The sequence below is a fragment of the Tinamus guttatus genome, unplaced genomic scaffold, assembly GCF_059628265.1.
Source record: "Tinamus guttatus ecotype Peru unplaced genomic scaffold, ASM5962826v1 Tinamus_guttatus_pri_ptg000327l, whole genome shotgun sequence".
NCBI classification, from domain to species: Eukaryota; Metazoa; Chordata; class Aves; order Tinamiformes; family Tinamidae; genus Tinamus; species Tinamus guttatus.
In genome coordinates, this window is record NW_028288861.1 from 8,003,285 (window position 1) to 8,020,050 (window position 16,766).

The 16,766-nt window shown below is 50.5% G+C and overlaps 1 protein-coding gene across 2 annotated transcripts; it reads left to right on the plus strand.

The window, feature by feature from the left end:
• Nucleotides 1-4,900: 4,900 nt before the first annotated feature.
• Nucleotides 4,901-16,436, plus strand: LOC104579812 (acetyl-coenzyme A synthetase 2-like, mitochondrial). Of its 2 annotated transcripts, none has more exons than XM_010227260.2 (14): nucleotides 4,901-5,252; nucleotides 6,827-6,923; nucleotides 8,197-8,396; nucleotides 9,032-9,207; nucleotides 10,228-10,380; nucleotides 12,238-12,385; nucleotides 12,747-12,884; nucleotides 13,095-13,187; nucleotides 13,585-13,697; nucleotides 14,163-14,289; nucleotides 14,971-15,098; nucleotides 15,803-15,866; nucleotides 16,040-16,161; nucleotides 16,249-16,436. In XM_010227260.2, the coding sequence occupies exons 1-14, from the start codon at nucleotides 4,940-4,942 to the stop codon at nucleotides 16,423-16,425; spliced, it is 2,049 nt and encodes a 682-aa protein (XP_010225562.2). In that variant the 5' UTR covers nucleotides 4,901-4,939; the 3' UTR covers nucleotides 16,426-16,436. The 2 variants fall into 2 exon arrangements, with proteins under 2 accessions (XP_010225562.2, XP_088385341.1); XM_088529215.1 differs by having other exon boundaries at nucleotides 14,163-14,223.
• Nucleotides 16,437-16,766: the final 330 nt, after the last annotated feature.

The window sequence follows — 16,766 nt, forward strand, 5'->3', positions numbered from 1 at the left end:
TCAGAGCAGTGGTCTGCAGGGAAGGGGGTGGTTGATTTTGAGCAGTTGATTTTGGTCTCCATTTCCCAGGAAGCAGCAGGTTTCACCTGCAGACACAACTCCCCTGTTCCCAGCTCCCAGGTGAGGAGACCCAAGTCCCCGCCATCACTCTCTGTGTGAGATCACAGGGCAGCTTCCAAGCCGTCCTGCCTGGCCACATGTGCACAGCACCTGGCACAGTGCAGCAGGTGCACAAGGCCTGCATCTGCCTGCGGCAGCGACATGGCAGCTCCTCCCAGCCCTGCAGACTGCTTGGCTCTGCCTCCCTTGCCTGTGAGGCCAGTGCAGCCCCTGAAACAGTGTTGTGCTCTGGGCACCAGCTCATCACAGCTGGGATCAAGGTTGCCTCAAGCTGCTCCAGAGAACCGCCTGGTTTCTACTTCCCTGAGCTCTGAGCATGGCGATCCAACACAGCCCTGGCTGTGCAATGTGCCGGGGGGCAGGCTGCTCCCATGACGCTGATAACGACAGCCGGATGAGTCCGGGGAGAGCTCTGAGGGTAAGGGGCATCCCAAACATCAGCAGCCCAATGGAACCTCCTAAACCGCTCTGGAGAGTTTGAATACCAGGGAAAACATTTACCTAATAAATCCTTCCAGGCAAGATGACAGCACTTGTCAAATGCATTTATTGAATGAAATTTGCCCAGCTCTGTCTGTGAGTGTCAAAGGGAACAACAGCCATGCAGACAGCCCCTCCCTGATACACACATGTACATACACCTCCTGACTGACCTTACACTACCACACACAGACCTGCACAGCCAAACCCACTCTTTTAGCAGAGCTCCATGATACCAGCACCCTCCCACCCTGATGGGAGACTATTGACCCCAAAGGCCCTAGGACAGTGACTTCCACACAGCTCTTTCCATCCTGCTTTCAACTGTGAGCACCCTTTCCCCAGAGCTACTGTTTTTGTTCTGTCAAGGTTAACACCGTCCATGCAGCCCTGCTTGTCTTTGTCCCCAGTTTGTTTGATGTGTTAGATTATAGCCCACGGTGTGTAAATAATGTATATACAGTGAGAAAAGAATTCAGATTCAGTATTGAGGTGTTTGAGATATGGAACTGTAACAACTTCTAGTCATTCAGAATATGTGATTTATGTGCCATTTTCTGTAAAGATATGATCAAGAATAAAACTAAACTGAAACACTGTATACAAGTCTGGTCATCCTTGTTCAAGAAAGGTGAATTCAGCCAAAGAAAGGGCAGATAAGTGCTGCTCTGTTAAGGAAATGGGGAGATATCAGATGAGAAGAGATTGAAAGCTAATAAAGAAGGCTGAGCAGAAGTGTGACTCTTTTCTGTAAATCCTCAGGGAGGGTACCCTATACCCTGGGATGCATGACACGGCTAACAGTTCTCCTCACACAAGCCTGCAGGATACTTACTGTGAGATTTATCGGTGTTGCTTACAACCATAAGAAATTAAAGAGTTAACAGGAAAAGCAGAGAGCAAGGTACAATATGGCCTGCACCACTGCCTCATCTTAGCAAGGTCAGGGACCACAGCTCTGAAGTACAGAACGGCACTGGACAAAACCAGCTGGTTATAAATACCTTTGGGCCTGGTACTAACAGGAGCATTTAACTGGAACAGCCTCTTCTGAACCAAATGGGGAGGAACAGCCTGGCATCAGAGTTTGATCAGGCCTTGAGCAGGATGCCTGTTGTAAGAGACAGGCTTCATACCTGTGTCCAAGTTACAAGGCCTGAGAATTGCTATTCCTCAGTGGACCAGAAATGTCAAAAGTGATAGAGAAAGCCTGGATAAACCTCATACCCACTGAAGGTGAGGTTTCTATTCCTGGAGGTGAAAAGCAATCATGCAGAAAGCGACATTAGGCTTCAGAAACCCCATTTTCTCATCCCCTTCAAAATTATCCTTATGGTAATGAGTCCTCGATCAAACATTCTGCTTTTCTGTCTCTACCTGGTGGTGTCTTTGCCATCTCTTATGGCACTTACTTAGCCCTTAGCAAATATCACCTATTTGTATGTTTACCAACTCTGCTTCTCCAGAAAACAGTGATGCTGGACTCCCTACAGACTTATGCCTGCAGCTGCCACAACAATTGTGTGCTGTACATCCACAGTGCTTTGATGCATAGAAGAAATTGATCTATTTTAAGTTCAGATCACAGCACCTTCACTTGACCCATGGGGACTCCGCTCTTTTGATGTGCAAGCTTTTACAGTATCCCCTGGTATTAGTATGATGGCTGCCATACATTGCCTCATCTCTCTGGATCCTTGACTCTGTGTCCACCGCACAGATCTCCACAGACAAGAGTCTCATCTCCGAAGACAGGGCAGAAGGGCTATGTGCAGCTCCCTATACTAGAGGGAAGATGCATTGTGTAAACTGTCATTTCATTTACTTCATTTCCAGATTTAAAAGATTCTGGTCTCAGCAGTAAGGGGCACAGTTCTGCTCAGGCTCTCATCAAATCCAGTTGTATCAATTGTGGTCAGGACACTCCAGTGGAGCTAGTTCAGACTTATCCAGTCCTTCTCTGTTAGAGATATTTTTCAAACTTTATTAATACTTTCTCTGTTTCTGCTGATAGTATCACTATCTCTTGCAGGCAGTCAGAAGCCAAATGAAGCTTTGGCCATGAAAAAAACCAAACAACATAAAAATTGTTCTAATTTCTGTGGGGCTCCAGTGTTTTCTTGTCTGGATGATGGATAAGCCTGCTCCTTTCCTTCTCTTCCCTCCTCCTCTGAAAGGGTGCACAGCTCAAGCTTGGCAGAGAATAAAAAAAGAAAATTCATAGGAGATGAATAGAAAATTATTCATCTGAACTGTTCATTCTAGGGAAAAGGAAGAAACTAAAAAGTATCGAGCAAAGAGATCTACTACAACAGAGCCCCAAAAGTCCTAACCATTGCAATTAGTTGTGCTGAGTGAGCGGCACTAATTGCATGAGGATTGAGCACACATGTGTACACCCTAGTTGAGAGCAGAGCAGCCCATGAGCCCAGCAAACACAAGCAGACAGCTAAGAATTTAAGATATCTCCTGACTGGGTGGATGTTAGCAATACTCCTAATGAGATAGCTCCAAAGGGAGTAAACAGGGATAGCTAAAAAGGGAGTTGGAGTAGGGTAGTGGAGAGAAGCAGAAGGGCTGATTTCAGCTACATCCTCCTTCTGCTCAGGAGAAGATGGGCTTGGTGCTGCTTTTTCTCCAGAGCTGATGATAAGCTGAAGAGAGTCTACTTGTGCCTGGTGTAGAAGCTGTGTGTCACTATGTGCAATTGCTCAGAGTTAAAAATGATTCAGTGTCCAGAACAACTCTGGCGCTTTGGGTCACCTCATATCATGCACAGTCTAGTGTTAGAGAGCTGGGCACTCCTTTGGGCAAACTCACCAGCACTGCCAGGTAACAGCAAAGTAATGCCTCAGCTGGTCTGAAGGGGACATGTTGAAGCAGGTGCTGCAAGCACAGGGAAAGTTGCTTAGAGAGATTTTTTTTTTTTTTAAGGTGGAGGAGAGGACTCCCTCTAATGTGAACTCTGTTTTGAAAGTCCTGAGAGCTTATATTGAATTATGAGAGAAGAAAAAGAGAGTCACTTGTCCTGCAAGGGTATCTGGGGGTGCTCTTATGGAAGAAAACCAGCAAACAATAAAAACCCAAACCTGTGATATCCATAGGGGAAAAGACTGAAGAAGAGCAGATGACCCTAGGAAATGAGAGAAAATGCTTGTGGAATGACAAGCTGCTTGAGCTTGGCTTTGTGGGCTGCTATAAACCCCTAGGACTGTGTTTCATCAAGCAGCAGATCCTTAGGGTGCATGGTCTGTGGTGAGGATACCTGCTTTTAAATATCTGCTTCTGCCATGTTGGTGTCTGCCTTGTTCAGCAGACTTGTTGGACCTCAGAGCACAAGTGGAGTCACACTATCAGGAGCAACATGGAGGTGTATTAATTCAGTCTGTTGTCAGTTCGATTGGTGTGCCTGGCTGAGGCCAACCCCGCTTGGAGGGGGAGGCTTTCTCTGCCCTTTCCTTGTGGACCTGTGAAGGGAGGGCAAGCTGGTTAACAGAACTAAGAATCTCCTTGTTCAAGCACTGTAGGGTCTAAAGTAAAGAAAGCCAGAAGAAAACTGTTCAAGGTGTGGGAGACTTTGGTGCAGAGAGACTGCAGCCCTTCATGGCCAGGCAGTGCTCCCTATCATCTGGCGTGGAGGTGACCTTTGTTCTACAGGTATGTACGACTCAGCCAGGTACACAAGGCAGAAACAACATCCCTCAGTGTTACAGCGAAGCAGCCAACTCTGCTATCACAATCTCAAGGGATAAGAGTGGGCAGGCTGCCGGGCAGTGGTGGTAGGAGCCACTGGGGACGCTGCCGCCTTGCGCTGCACCAGCTGTGGTGGTGAAGTACGCGTGGGGGTAGATGGCTGCTGGCTACAGGCACGGCCAGGCACAGGGCGAAACGGTGCTGGGGCCAGCGGGGCCGCAGGGAGTGGGAATGGGGCCTCTGCCACTGCGGGCGCAGGCGGCTGTTGGGGCCGGGGCTGGGTGTCTCAGCTACCACGGGGAAGCTGGGCAGCGGCTGAGTCTGGCTCCTGTTCAAGAGAGGCCATAGGGACCCAGATTAGCATGAAGGTTATTTTCAGTCACACACTTCCAACAACACACCCCTTTCCCCTCCCTTAAAAGGGATTGTGTTTCCTTTCCCTGTGCTGGTGCACAAGGCAGGAGCAGAGGGAGGCAGGCGGGGAAGAAGGGTCCTGGGGCTCCCAGCACGGTGGCGTCTGCATCTCCCCGACTGGAGGTAATCACACAGCCAGCCGTGATTACGCTGTACCCTGGACAGAACAGAGGGCTCCAGGTATCCATCTCCTCCCTGAATAGTGCAGCCCCTCCTGCTGCGACGCTGGACCATGGCCTGGCTGCTAGCCAGGGCTCGCTGCCCTGCGGCTTTTTCTCAGACTTCCTGGTGCCCCCGAGGGTCAGTGTCAGCCCGAGGCTGGAGCCGCGGGCCCCTCACTGCATATATGCCCGAGGCTGTTGCGTTCCCGGGGCCCAAGGACCACCAGGGCTTGTACAAGGTGTCAGTGGAGCAGGCAGATGCCTTCTGGGGAGCGCTGGGGAGGAGCCGGCTCACCTGGATCACCCCGTTCCACTGCGTCCAGGACTGCAGCCTGGGCGAGGGCCGCATCGCCTGGTTCCTGGGAGGACGGCTCAACGTGGCTGGTAAGCAAAGGGAACCCGCCGAGGCCTCCCCTGGAGGGGACTGCGACTCCTCACCGCCCCTGGGAGCGGGGAGGGCAAAGAGCAGCTCCTGCTCCCAGGCTGCCCCCAGGAGCGGCTGTTCGCCTGTGGGAAGCGGCTGAGCACCATGATCCAGAGGGAAGCAAAGTGGAGGGAGGGCTTTCCTGGGATGCTCTGTGTGCCCCTGACCCTACAGGAACCCCACAAGTGCCCACGGGGGTATCCCTGTGATGTGTTTTGATGCCAGGGGCACAGAGGCGAAAGGCAAGAACAAGAGGATCCTTGTAAGGTCCCATTGGCCCAGCTGTAATTGCAGGAACCTGAAGGAGAGACTGGGTTGCACAGAAGTGGTGGCAGGAGAACTGATGTGAGCAAAACCCCGCTGAGCCCCCGTAGGTGCCGTGCTCAGCTGTGCCGGACCACACGCACTGACCCCATGGCATTCAGTAGGCTGCCTTGCTGGCCCAGCTAAAGAAACACAAATTTGCAGAAAGGAAAATAGAGGAACAAGGAGTAGTGCTATAGACGCTCACAGTTGTGTTCTCTTCTAGGCTTGATTTGGGAATGCCTGCTATGAGGGTTCTGCCATAGGCAAAAAATAGGGGCTGATGGCACCGGGCACAGTAGAGGAACCTGCTTGCCCCACTGTTGATCCCAGAGCTCAAGTCAAAGATAAATCTCCCCCAAATCAGGTCTTAAGTAAAGTAATCCATTAGGGCAGAAGGGCAGGAGTTATTTGCCTTTGGGTTTGGAGATCCTACTGTTAACGCTGACAGGTTTGTTTGTTTTTCTCCTGGAAAACTACAAATGTTCAGAAGAATTTTTTTATATGCAAACGATGGCTCTTGCATCATTTCATAGCCTCAGGAGCAGACCAAAGAAAAACACTGAATGTGTACAAGGCTCCTGATGAAACTGCAGTTGTCAACAATGTGAGAAAGCTTTCTTGGCACAAGAATTACAGCCAAAGTCTCAACCTCCCATGGTCCTAGAAACCCAGGGGACTCTGCAGCCATCATCCTAGCTCTGTTACACCTTGGGCACTGCAGCCTTCCTGAACAGATCTTCGTTTGATCCTAAATTTGTTACTTTAGAGCTGCTATTTTAGTAACTGCATGTTCCTGGGGGGAAAAAACAAAAACCAAAAAACTGCCACAATTCACAGTGGAGGAAATACCAAGTTAGTGCTGGGAGAGTGATGGTTGGGTTATTTTTTGCTGGGTCCTCTGAGGCCCACAGATGGCGTGGGGATGTGGCCTCTGAAAGGATTTTAGGCAGCGTGTATACTGGATTGTGTTAAGTTGCAAATAAGGGGGAGACTGGTAGCAAGGATTTGTATATATGAGGATGTATCAGGCTTGGGATGGTGCTTGTGACTTGTGGGCTGATCTCAGTAAAGATGGGTTCCAGTGTAAGTAAAAGGCTAATGCCACTCTGTGGTGAAATCTCGCTCAGCCCTCAGTGTGGTCTGAGAGAGGGATTGCCAGTACTGGCATTCTGGGAGTTGGGAGGTACTGAGAGTTGTCCCAGCAATGATAGTGGATCTTCTCTTCCAGTGAATTGTCTGGACCGACATGTCCACGTAGCCCCAGATAAAGTGGCCTTAATCTGGGAGAAGGACGAACCAGGGGAGGAGGTACGGGTCACTTACAGGTTGGTACTTAGCTCTGAGTGTGCACAAGAGACATACTGCAGCATGCACCAGGACTGAACTGATTTGCTGATGCGATCTGTGTGAGGGATACAGCATCCCTTAGCAGGCATAGATCAACAGCAGGTTGGCTGTTGGCTTGCCTGAGAATTCAGTCTGCCCCGAGTGGTCTCTACCTTGTTGGGGAGACAGACACAGGAGACGCTTCTCCTGAGAGCTCTGCAATGCTTGTAGGTAAGACCCTGTGGAAACGTCACATGTTTGTGTTCCCAGCAATGTTCCAGATGCCTAAACTCACAGATAAATCCTCTGCAGAAGAGGCCAGATTCACAGCTGCATGGAAAGCTCTACTCTGCTGGAATCTCTGGTGACCATGGGTATTGGGAAATTAAGTGCTCATGTATACGTGGGCATTGCTGCTGGGCTTGCACCTCTGCAGGGCCTGCCGGGCTCACCCTGCAGACTGGAACTTCTCGCTCTGTTTACCCACTGTCTGAGTCTCCATGCAGATTCCTCTTGAATCCCTCTGCACACAAAATAAGTCCTTTGTTTTCCCTGGCTCCAGGCATCATATGACAAATGGCCGTTCTCCCCCTACCAATCTCCACAGCTAGTTTTGGAGAAACCTTCCATGAAATGAGTCACTGACAGTCAAGCTTTTGTTTCTGGGAGTGAGGCTCCTTCACTGAGAAAGCTGTTGTTTTGTTCACCAGTTTGCTACAGCTGTTCTCTCTTGTAGGACACATGATCCAGAGGACTTGGCCTTCCCAGCTTTAACAAAGCACAGTTTTACTTTGCTTTGTTGCAGAGAGAAGATACTTAACTGTTCATGCATATCTTCCAGTGTTGCAGGGTGGTGTTGCTCCAGTTGTGTGTGCTGATGAGAAAAGTGCAGGCCCTAATGGGAAAAGCCAACAAGACAACTGAGGTGTTGTGAATTTGCTGAGTTGCGGGAGTCACCCATGGCTGTTGCTGGCCCTATGGCCTGCCTGTAGCACTGGCAAGGGATGTGTGGATCAGAGAAGGGCTTCTCTAAAGAGAGAGAGGCCATTCTGATTTATTTAATTTCCATGCGTAGTGGCCCATGCTAGTGACTGTCTCCTCCCTTCCTTTCCACTGACATGTTCACAACTTCCCATATAGGGGAAGATTGAGGTTTTTAGAGATGTAAGCTGTAACTCTGAAAGGCCCTCAAGAGGAAGGGGTCCTCACTGTGATGCACATGGGTAAGATCTTCAAGAAAGTTTCTAACTACACCCTTGCTTCTTTGGGCAGGGAGCTGCTTGAGCTGACATGCCGCCTGGGAAACACCTTGAAGCGGCAGGGGGTGAAACGGGGTGACAGGGTCATCATCTACATGCCCCCGTGCCCACTGGCCGTGGCCAGCATGCTGGCGTGTGCCCGGATAGGCGCTGTGCACGCTGTGGTGTTCGCTGGGTTCAGTGCAGAGTCCCTCGCAGACAGGATCCAGGATGGTAAGAGCCAAGAGGTAAAAGGGCACATCCCATGTATCCCTTTGCTGAGCACTACTGAGCTCTGCTTCAGCAGCTGGGGAGCTCAGGGCATGCGGACTGTGTGTGTAGCCTCCTACGACCAGGGCTGCCAGTGGCAAACTTCTCAAGCTGTGATGCCTACGCAGAACCCAACCAAGGTGTAGGCTTGATACAGATTGTGCTTATAGGTAAAACTCCCTTGGCTAAGAGAGGGTATGGCCATGGAGCAGGGATTGGTACTACAGGAAGTGACATGGGTTCTTAAATCTTTTACTCCATATCTTTTAGCTGCAATGAATTAGCATAAGCACCTCTGAGCAAATGGCCAGCCAGGCCTCCCTGGGATAAGGGAGGGATGGACTGGACCTTTCCTTCATCAAAGGAAGCGAGCGGATGGGATACAGGTTCTCTTCTGAGGGGCACAACATAGTCAGGAATGAATGGGAAACAAAGATAAGAAGCCTCTGTTTTTGTTAAACAGAGGATACAAGTAACAGGGGCTGGGAGATGGAGTGAAAGGAGCAGGGTGGAAAATGTTGAGTACATAGCAGAGCCAGACTGGCATGTGGCAGGTGGTGACAGAGCTGTTTACGTGGCTCTTCTTTTGTCCTCTCCAGCACAGTCAGAGACAGTGATTACGGTGAACCAAGGGCTGAGAGGTGGCAAGGTCATTGAGCTAAAGAAGGTGGTGGACCAAGCTGTGAAGCAGTGCCCAGGAGTGAAACGTGTTCTGGTTTCAATGAGGACTGACAACAAGGTTCCCCTGACAGCCTTGGATGTGCCGCTGGAGGAGGTGAGAGCCTGCCCAAAGACACTCCACTTTGCTTGGGCAGTGCACGCTGGGAGCAGGGACAGGATGGGATGGATGGCCTCTGGCTGGTCCCAACAGCTCTGCTGGCATTAACACAAGGGAGGCGGGAGGGGAATGATGTCCTGCTGCATCAGTGAGAACTAGAGCTGCATGTGAGTTCAGGGCAGTTCCAGGAGCACTCAGGAGAGGTGACTTGCCAATCTTAAACAGATGTCCCTCTGCTATCATGGACAGGCAGCACAAATGAGCGCCTGTGACAGTGTGGACCAGGGACTGAAAACACCCCAGTCCCATGCTGATGCACTTGCTGTGAGCCCAGCCCTGTCTCGTACAGGAAGAAAAGGTACAAAAGCAGCGGAGGACTATACAAAGTGGGTAGGGTGGTACAGGTGGTCTGAGAAAGACTTGGAGGAGAGGTGAGCAAGGCCTGTGGGACAAGATGTCCCGATCAATTGATGAAAGGAAGCCAGGGAAGAAATCCTATGATGGGCAAGCTGCACAGTCGCAGCAATACCTGACATCTACTGAGTGGGGAGAAAAGGGAGATCCAGTGGTTATAGTGAGAATTAATTGAGCTGTGAGCTCAACTTTCCCTCTGGGGACAGACCTTAGAGATACAGTGAAGAAGCTGCAGCACCCAGGAACAGGCAAGAGACGAGGCAGCTGAGCTGGGGCCTGGCTGGTTGGTGAAGTGTGTTGTGCACATGTGTTTGAGGCGGGTTCTGCTGCCACTTCCATCGAGGCCGGGACAAAGAGGTGTTTGAGGGATGTAGGCAGTGCTGTGCAGAAGTCTGTCATTGGGTCGCTCAGTGCTGTCACCCTGCCAGACCTGACTTTGTGGGCTCAGCCAATGTTGACTAACAGAGGAGTAAGCCAAAGTGTGCCTATATGAAGTGCACTGTACTTGACTCCAGCAAGTGATTAATGAAACTAGCAGGTGTATGGCTAGCACAGGGAAACCTGAGAGAATCTGACTGAGGACTGCTGTGCTCTCTATCACAGGAAATGGTGAAGGAGGATGTGTGTTGTGAGCCTGCCGTTATGGACAGCGAAGACATGTTGTTCCTCCTCTATACATCAGGCAGTACTGGCAAACCCAAGGGCCTGGTCCATTCCCAAGCTGGTTACTTGCTCTATGCTGCCCTTACACACAAGGTAAGGAATCCCAAACATACAGCATTCATGAGCTAGCAGTTCACAGTCAGTACAGCAAATAGAGCTGCCATCTTGTTGTGTGAAGAGCACACCTTCATCCAGACCTTGTGGAGCACATCTCCATCCAGATAGTGAGGGAGAGCAATGTGTGCTTTGGAACAGGCATTTCTAAGCATATACTCCCCCAAGCTGCATTCTTCACTTTTGTTCTTTCTTTCTTGCCCAATCCTATGCTGAGTCATTGACTGCGTTGTTCAGCCTTATCAGAAAAAGTTTGTTCTGCTAGGTGATGAGGAAGGAACCAATTTGCTTCTGAAACTCCAGGTTTTCTCCTGTAAGCCTAACAGTCCCATCTCGGGTGGGAGATCAGTGGTAGTGTTCCTAGAAGAGGCAAATCTGTGGATATCTGTAAAAACTGAAGAGTGCCCTAAAGACAAAGACTGTGCATCTGGACTATGTGGATCAATTTTAAGACAAGAGAAGTTTCTAACTTCCCTCCTATGCCACTATGGCAATACCCCAAAGTAAACACTGCAGCACTGAGATGGATAAAAGGACACTGAGCACAATAGGAAGCAACACGGCTTCAGAAGCCCTTCCAACTGGTTGAGGAATTGTCTTTTCTAAGACATTAAATGGAGGTCTGTTTGGAGAACTCCGTCTTCCAAGGGACCTTTTCTTTGGGTCTGTCTCTCTACATGGCTGAAATTTCAGTTGTGTTCAGACCTTGCACCCTATGGGACATAGTGCTGGCTGGGTCCTTTCTGTCATTAATGAATGCTGGAGGCCAGAACTTCTGGGGTATATGCAGGAGGAGGCAGAACATGTGCAGAAGCCATTGGTTTTGCTGTGAGCTAAACGCTGTACAGTGATACCCAGCATGATACTTAACCCTCTTGAGGCCCCTAATGTCATGCAGTTGTCTTGTTGGCATCAGCACAGCACAAAATGCCTGATTTGGGAGCCTCAGCACATCAGAGTTGGTTTGTGAGAGCCCAGGGACTTCTGTCTAGGTTTGGAAATACAGGGAGCAAATAGTATACGGCTGTGTTAGCACCCAGGTGCTCTGGAAATCATGACACAAGGTTGACATTAATTACTGCTCAGCTCTCTCCATTGGACATTGCAGGCTGGCGTTGCCATAGTTCACTGCTGAGTTAGAGAGACAGACCAGGCAGGGAAAGTTTCCATTACAAACACCCTGGAGCACTTGAGCCCTGGCCAGCTCTCCCTTGCAAAGAACTGCCAGCCTGTACCCAGGGAACAGTAATAAGAGACGTGTAAGTCTGAAATAGCAGATTCCAGAGCAAAAGAGAAACAATGGGCTAGTAGGAGCTGAGCCCCTGGGAATTTTCTGGCATTGAGCAAAGGAAACGAAGGCAAGTACTTGAGAAAAGCAGACATGCTGCTGCCAGTTTGACAGCTGTAAATCCTGCCCTGTATGGGACAGACTTAATTTCACAGTACTGTAGCCTTACAGCCAGGTGTCTTCTGAGAAAGACACAGGACAGTGCAAACAAGAGCATGTTCTGCTCTCTGCAGGGCTCATGCAGCTCAGGCAGAGGTGTTAGCCCCATTGGGCATCTGAGGGGCTTTGGGCTGAGAGGTATGTGGGAGGTGTGTTCTCTCATAGCAGGTGAGGTGTAAAGAGCCTGCTTAGTCATACTGTCCAGGGACAATTTGAGAGGTGGACAGAAGTTCAGAGCTGCTCATTCACAGGCACAGGGAACCCTGGGGATCTGTCTTGGGGGTCCTTCAGCAGCAACTATGATACACTGATCTCAGTTGTCCCCCTTGGGAGGGAGGAAGGGACAAAATCTAGGCTACACCACTCACTATCTGTCCTCCCTTATTCAGTATGTGTTCAGCTACCAGGATGGGGACATCTTTGGTTGCGTGGCAGACATTGGCTGGATCACTGGGCACAGCTATGTGGTCTATGGCCCCCTCTGCAATGGCGGCACTACGGTCCTGTTTGAGAGCACTCCTGTCCATCCCAACCCTGGTGAGTGAGAAGGCAACTTGTGAGAGCAAGGAAATGCAGCAGTACCGTGCAAAGACTGTGCCCTGTGGAGAGGGAGCAAGCAGAGCTGCTAGAGGAAGCAGCTCCTGTTAGGAAATTACTGTTGTTTCTCATGGATGATGCATTTCTCTTTGTCCTCCCTCAGCAGGAAGAGCAGTGAAACTAGGTTATATTGAAGGAAAGAGGCTACTGCTCCTCTTTGCTTCAATTCTGTTCTGGGGAGGTTAGCTTGGCTCCAGGTTCATGTGCTGCTAGAGAGCCCTTGATGTCACCTCCTGCCACTACCTTGGGCTCAGGTTGGAAAAATCTGGGCAGGCACTTACTTGCCCTGTTTCCATCCTAGGACGCTACTGGGAAACAGTAGAGAGGTTAAAAATTAATCAGTTCTATGGGGCACCCACTGCCATCCGCCTGCTCCTGAGATACGGTGATGAATGGGTGAAGAAATATGACCGCTCTTCTCTCAAGGTTCTTGGCTCAGGTCAGTGCTAGTGGATCAGCAAATCCTTGGGCTGGCCCTGGGCATCAGGTGGTGCTGTTCTCAGAGTTAAACACCCAGGAGAGGACCTCTCCCCATGCCCTCTCCCTCTGCCAAGTGCGGCAGAAAAGATGGAGAGACCATCACAGTGGTAGTAGTTTCTTGCAAGGGTGACTGCCTTTCAGCTCTGCCCCTCTGCCTTTCCCCTTGCAGTGGGGGAACCCATCAACAAGGAGGCGTGGGAGTGGTACTACCGTGTGGTTGGCGAGGAACGGTGCCCGGTAGTGGACACGTGGTGGCAAACTGGTAAGATGCATAAAATCTGTTGTTACAGGCACAGCCAGCTTCTCTCCTTGCAAGCTGTAGGAGTAGGCTGCTGCTTTGTGGGACAAGAGGAAACAGCTATTAACGACATACCTGCATGAGTAATCCCATTAGACAAAAGGCCATGGGCATCAAAATGTGATAGACAAATGGTCTTTAAAACTAACCCATTGAAACATGGGGAAGTGGATCTCTGCTGAAGTAAATGAGCAGGACTCCTACAAAGAGCCTTTCTCATCTCTCTGGCAAGCCCAGGCCCAGGATGCAGTCCAGCAGGGGGCTGTGAGGTTCAAGGTGAAGGCTGGTGTCTCTGTTAATATGTTTTTTTTTCTCTCTCTCTCCCTGGCTTAATCAAGCATTGCATTCCTGTTCATTTCAGAAACGGGAGGCATCTGTATCTCACCCCGTCCTTCTAATCCTGGAGATGAGATCCTTCCAGGCATGGCCATGAGACCCTTTTTTGGGATCAATCCCTGTCTCCTGGATGATAAGGTATCTTAATAAGATGCAGCTCAGGTGCTGGCCCACATTCCCACAATCCAGTAGCCTGTATTCACCTGTGGGAGTGGAGATCTCCAGTTGCATCTTTCCTTCTCACAGCTGTTAGGCATCACCATCCTTACTGGATGGGATTAACAACGCTGCTGGTAGCAACATTTCCAGCTGGTGTTCGGTCCTGAAACAACACACTGCTCAGGCTCCCTGAGAGCCTCTGGTTAGATCAAGTTACCAGCACTGAAAGAAAGAAAGAGGAGTCAAGGGCCAGCGGAGGTAGCTGGGCTCCGACTGGAGGAGCTGTGCATCCCAGGATATTGGGCACCTAGTTGCAGGACTCTCCTCAACGTCTACCCTGGCATTTCCAGCTAGGGAATGTTGCTGGGCATAATGGTAGAAGTGAAGTAATGACTGAACATCCCAATTACCTCAGTCATGGGTATTAAAAAGGCTCTTTTACAGGGAAATGTCCTTCTGGAAAACAATATCTCTGGAGCCCTCTGCATCTCACAGGCCTGGCCAGGTATGGCACGAACCATTTACAATGATCGTAAGAGATTTCTGGAAACCTACCTGACTCCTTATCCAGGTAAGGAAAATGAGAGGCAGGTCACTGAAGGGGTGCTGGGTTGGGTGCAGTCCGAGTGCTGGTTTCCAGCCCAGGGGCAAAACTCAGGGGAGCTGCCTGTGTTGCTTTACACTTTCAGAGACTTTCAACAGTGCAGACACTGTCCATCTTGCCTTGCTTCTTCAGATCCAGTACTACCATGGGAAGGGGCCTTTCTAACCCATCTTCCTCACTGGGATATATACATTTTTAGGATAGTAGTTTTTTCCTTCTGTCCCTGGAAACCCCTGAACAAGGCAGAAGTCTCTTAGTACTTCTGTCTTGTAAAACCTGTAAGCTCCTGCCACCCATCCTGGGGCACTGAGCAAACCCAGGAGGATGGGTGTTCCAACATGAAGACAAGGGCAGACGTAGCAGGGCTGTACTAAGGCAAAATGCTCAAGGCTCACAGTGATGAGGAAATCTGGCATGGGAATTCCAATTTGGAATTCTCAACAGAATTGAGGGAAAGGCCCTAATGATGGAGCAGGTACCTGCTGAGGCAAAAGACTCTTGAGTGCTTGAGAAGGAGCAGAGTGCACAAGCCCTTGTGTTGACTGAGGGGAGAAGAGGGTCTGCTACACCCCAGAAAACAGCAAGGGAAGGGAGCGGGCAGTTGCTTATGCTCATGCAATGAGTGGTTGATGGCTCTGGTCGCTGCAGGGTTTTTCTTCACTGGAGATGGTGCTTATCGCACCAGTGAGGGCTATTACCAGCTGACAGGACGGCTGGACGACATCATCAACATCAGCGGGCACCGCCTGGGCACTGCAGAGGTGGAGGACGTGGTGGTAAGAGATGTAGATGGGAGGTAGAGCCACATGAGGGAGCAGTGACACAGCACTAGTGATACTCAAGAGAAGCTCCTTAAAATAACAGGCCAAAAATTCTGTTGCTTTAGTGGCAGGGAGCAGGGCCTGGGGGAGCAGTTTTCTAGTTCTGCTCCTTCACCTGGACTCGTCCTTCATTGTACCATGGACCTGACACATCTGTCACCCCCTTTAGCAAGGGTTGGGCTTTCCCTTTTGCTTAGGGGGGTCCCCTGGTATATCCACCATGGCTGTGCTATGACCAGCACTAAACTCCCCTTCCTTCGCCAGGTCCTGTAGGTTTAGTGCTGAGGTCAAGACATTTAGCTCAGCTGCTGCCCGGCCTCTGCAGCAAGGGAGAGACAGAGCTGAATAAGGTTCGTGCTGTAAGTAGGTGAATCCCACAGTGGGAGCCAAGCAGGCATGTCGGTGGAATGCCCTTCCCCATCCCTCCAGGACACATCCATGAGCCAGTGAGGGTTACAAGACTTGCGGGAGCAGTTGGAGGCATGCAATGGGGGTAAAAGCATAAGTTTAACGATGTCAAAGCTGGGGCCTGGAGCAGGAAGGAAAAGTGCAGAGGCCACTGAGGCCCTTCCCTGTCTCTCCCCATTACGGCACAGTTCCTGGACAGCAGCTAGCCTGCAGCGAGCACCAAACTGAGCTGCAGCCCTGTTCTGTTCCAGAATCACCATATGGCAGTGGCAGAGTCTGCTGTGATCGGCTACCCACATGAGATCAAGGGAGAAGGTGAGGCTCTTGCTTTCTTGCTGCTCAAGTTCCTTTCCCCTGGCTTAGGCCCTGCAGTGGCAAGAGACCCCATCATACTCACCCCCATGGTAAAGCAGGGTACCCAGGGCCACAGCAGTCACCACCATGGACACTGCATAGCGTAGTCAGTTATGTGATGGTCCTTCTGCCAGGAGCCTACGTCTTTGTTGTGCTCAAGAAGGAGAGTGGCTACACACAGGAGACTCTTACTGCTGAGCTGCGAGAGCTGATCTCCAAGAAGATTGCTAAGTATGCAGCTCCCGAGTATGTCCAGGTAACACCTACAGGCTTGGCCAATACCGCTCCTTCAGCCTGGCCCACCTCTTTCCCTCAGCCTGAGCTATGCTGTTTCTTGTTGCAGGTCACACACAGGCTGCCTAAAACCCGCTCTGGGAAGATAATGCGTCGAGTGCTGAAGAAGATTGTGGAGGACAAGGCCAGTGAACTTGGGGACCTAACAACCCTAGATGACCATGAAGCTGTGCAGCAGATCATAGAAGGACACAAGCACCTAATGGAGGTGCAAAGGAAGTGCTAGCATGGCTCTCCCCTCAACCACCTTCTCTCCCTTCACTGTAAAAATCAAGGCCAGGTCCAGAAGCATCACTGGGATACTAGGGCTCACTAAGTGACAACGAAACTTAGTCTCCCCTGCAGCATCTCCAAGTAAACTCTCCGTATCACAGAGACCTTCCAAACCCTTCCCTCTGCACAGATGTGTGAGGGAGACACACACACAGACAGAGATGTTTCCTCCCCTAAAAAGCAGAGGGCTAAAAGCCCTCCTTGAGGGTCCTGTGACTGGCAGTAAGGGAGTGAGCACCAGGGCAGGATGCTCTGTCCAGCCCCACAGATGGGTATTAGTTGTACCCTGGGTGC

What these genes read in the sequence shown, in the direction of transcription:
- LOC104579812 (XM_010227260.2), top strand. Translation starts at nt 4,940, where the DNA reads ATGGCCTGGCTGCTAGCCAGGGCTCGCTGCCCTGCGGCTTTTTCTCAG. An exon ending in TGGATGTGCCGCTGGAGGAG is followed by an intron (nt 9,208 to 10,227) that starts GTGAGAGCCTGC and finishes TCTCTATCACAG; the next exon opens with GAAATGGTGAAGGAGGATGT. An exon ending in GGACACGTGGTGGCAAACTG is followed by an intron (nt 13,188 to 13,584) that starts GTAAGATGCATA and finishes TGTTCATTTCAG; the next exon opens with AAACGGGAGGCATCTGTATC.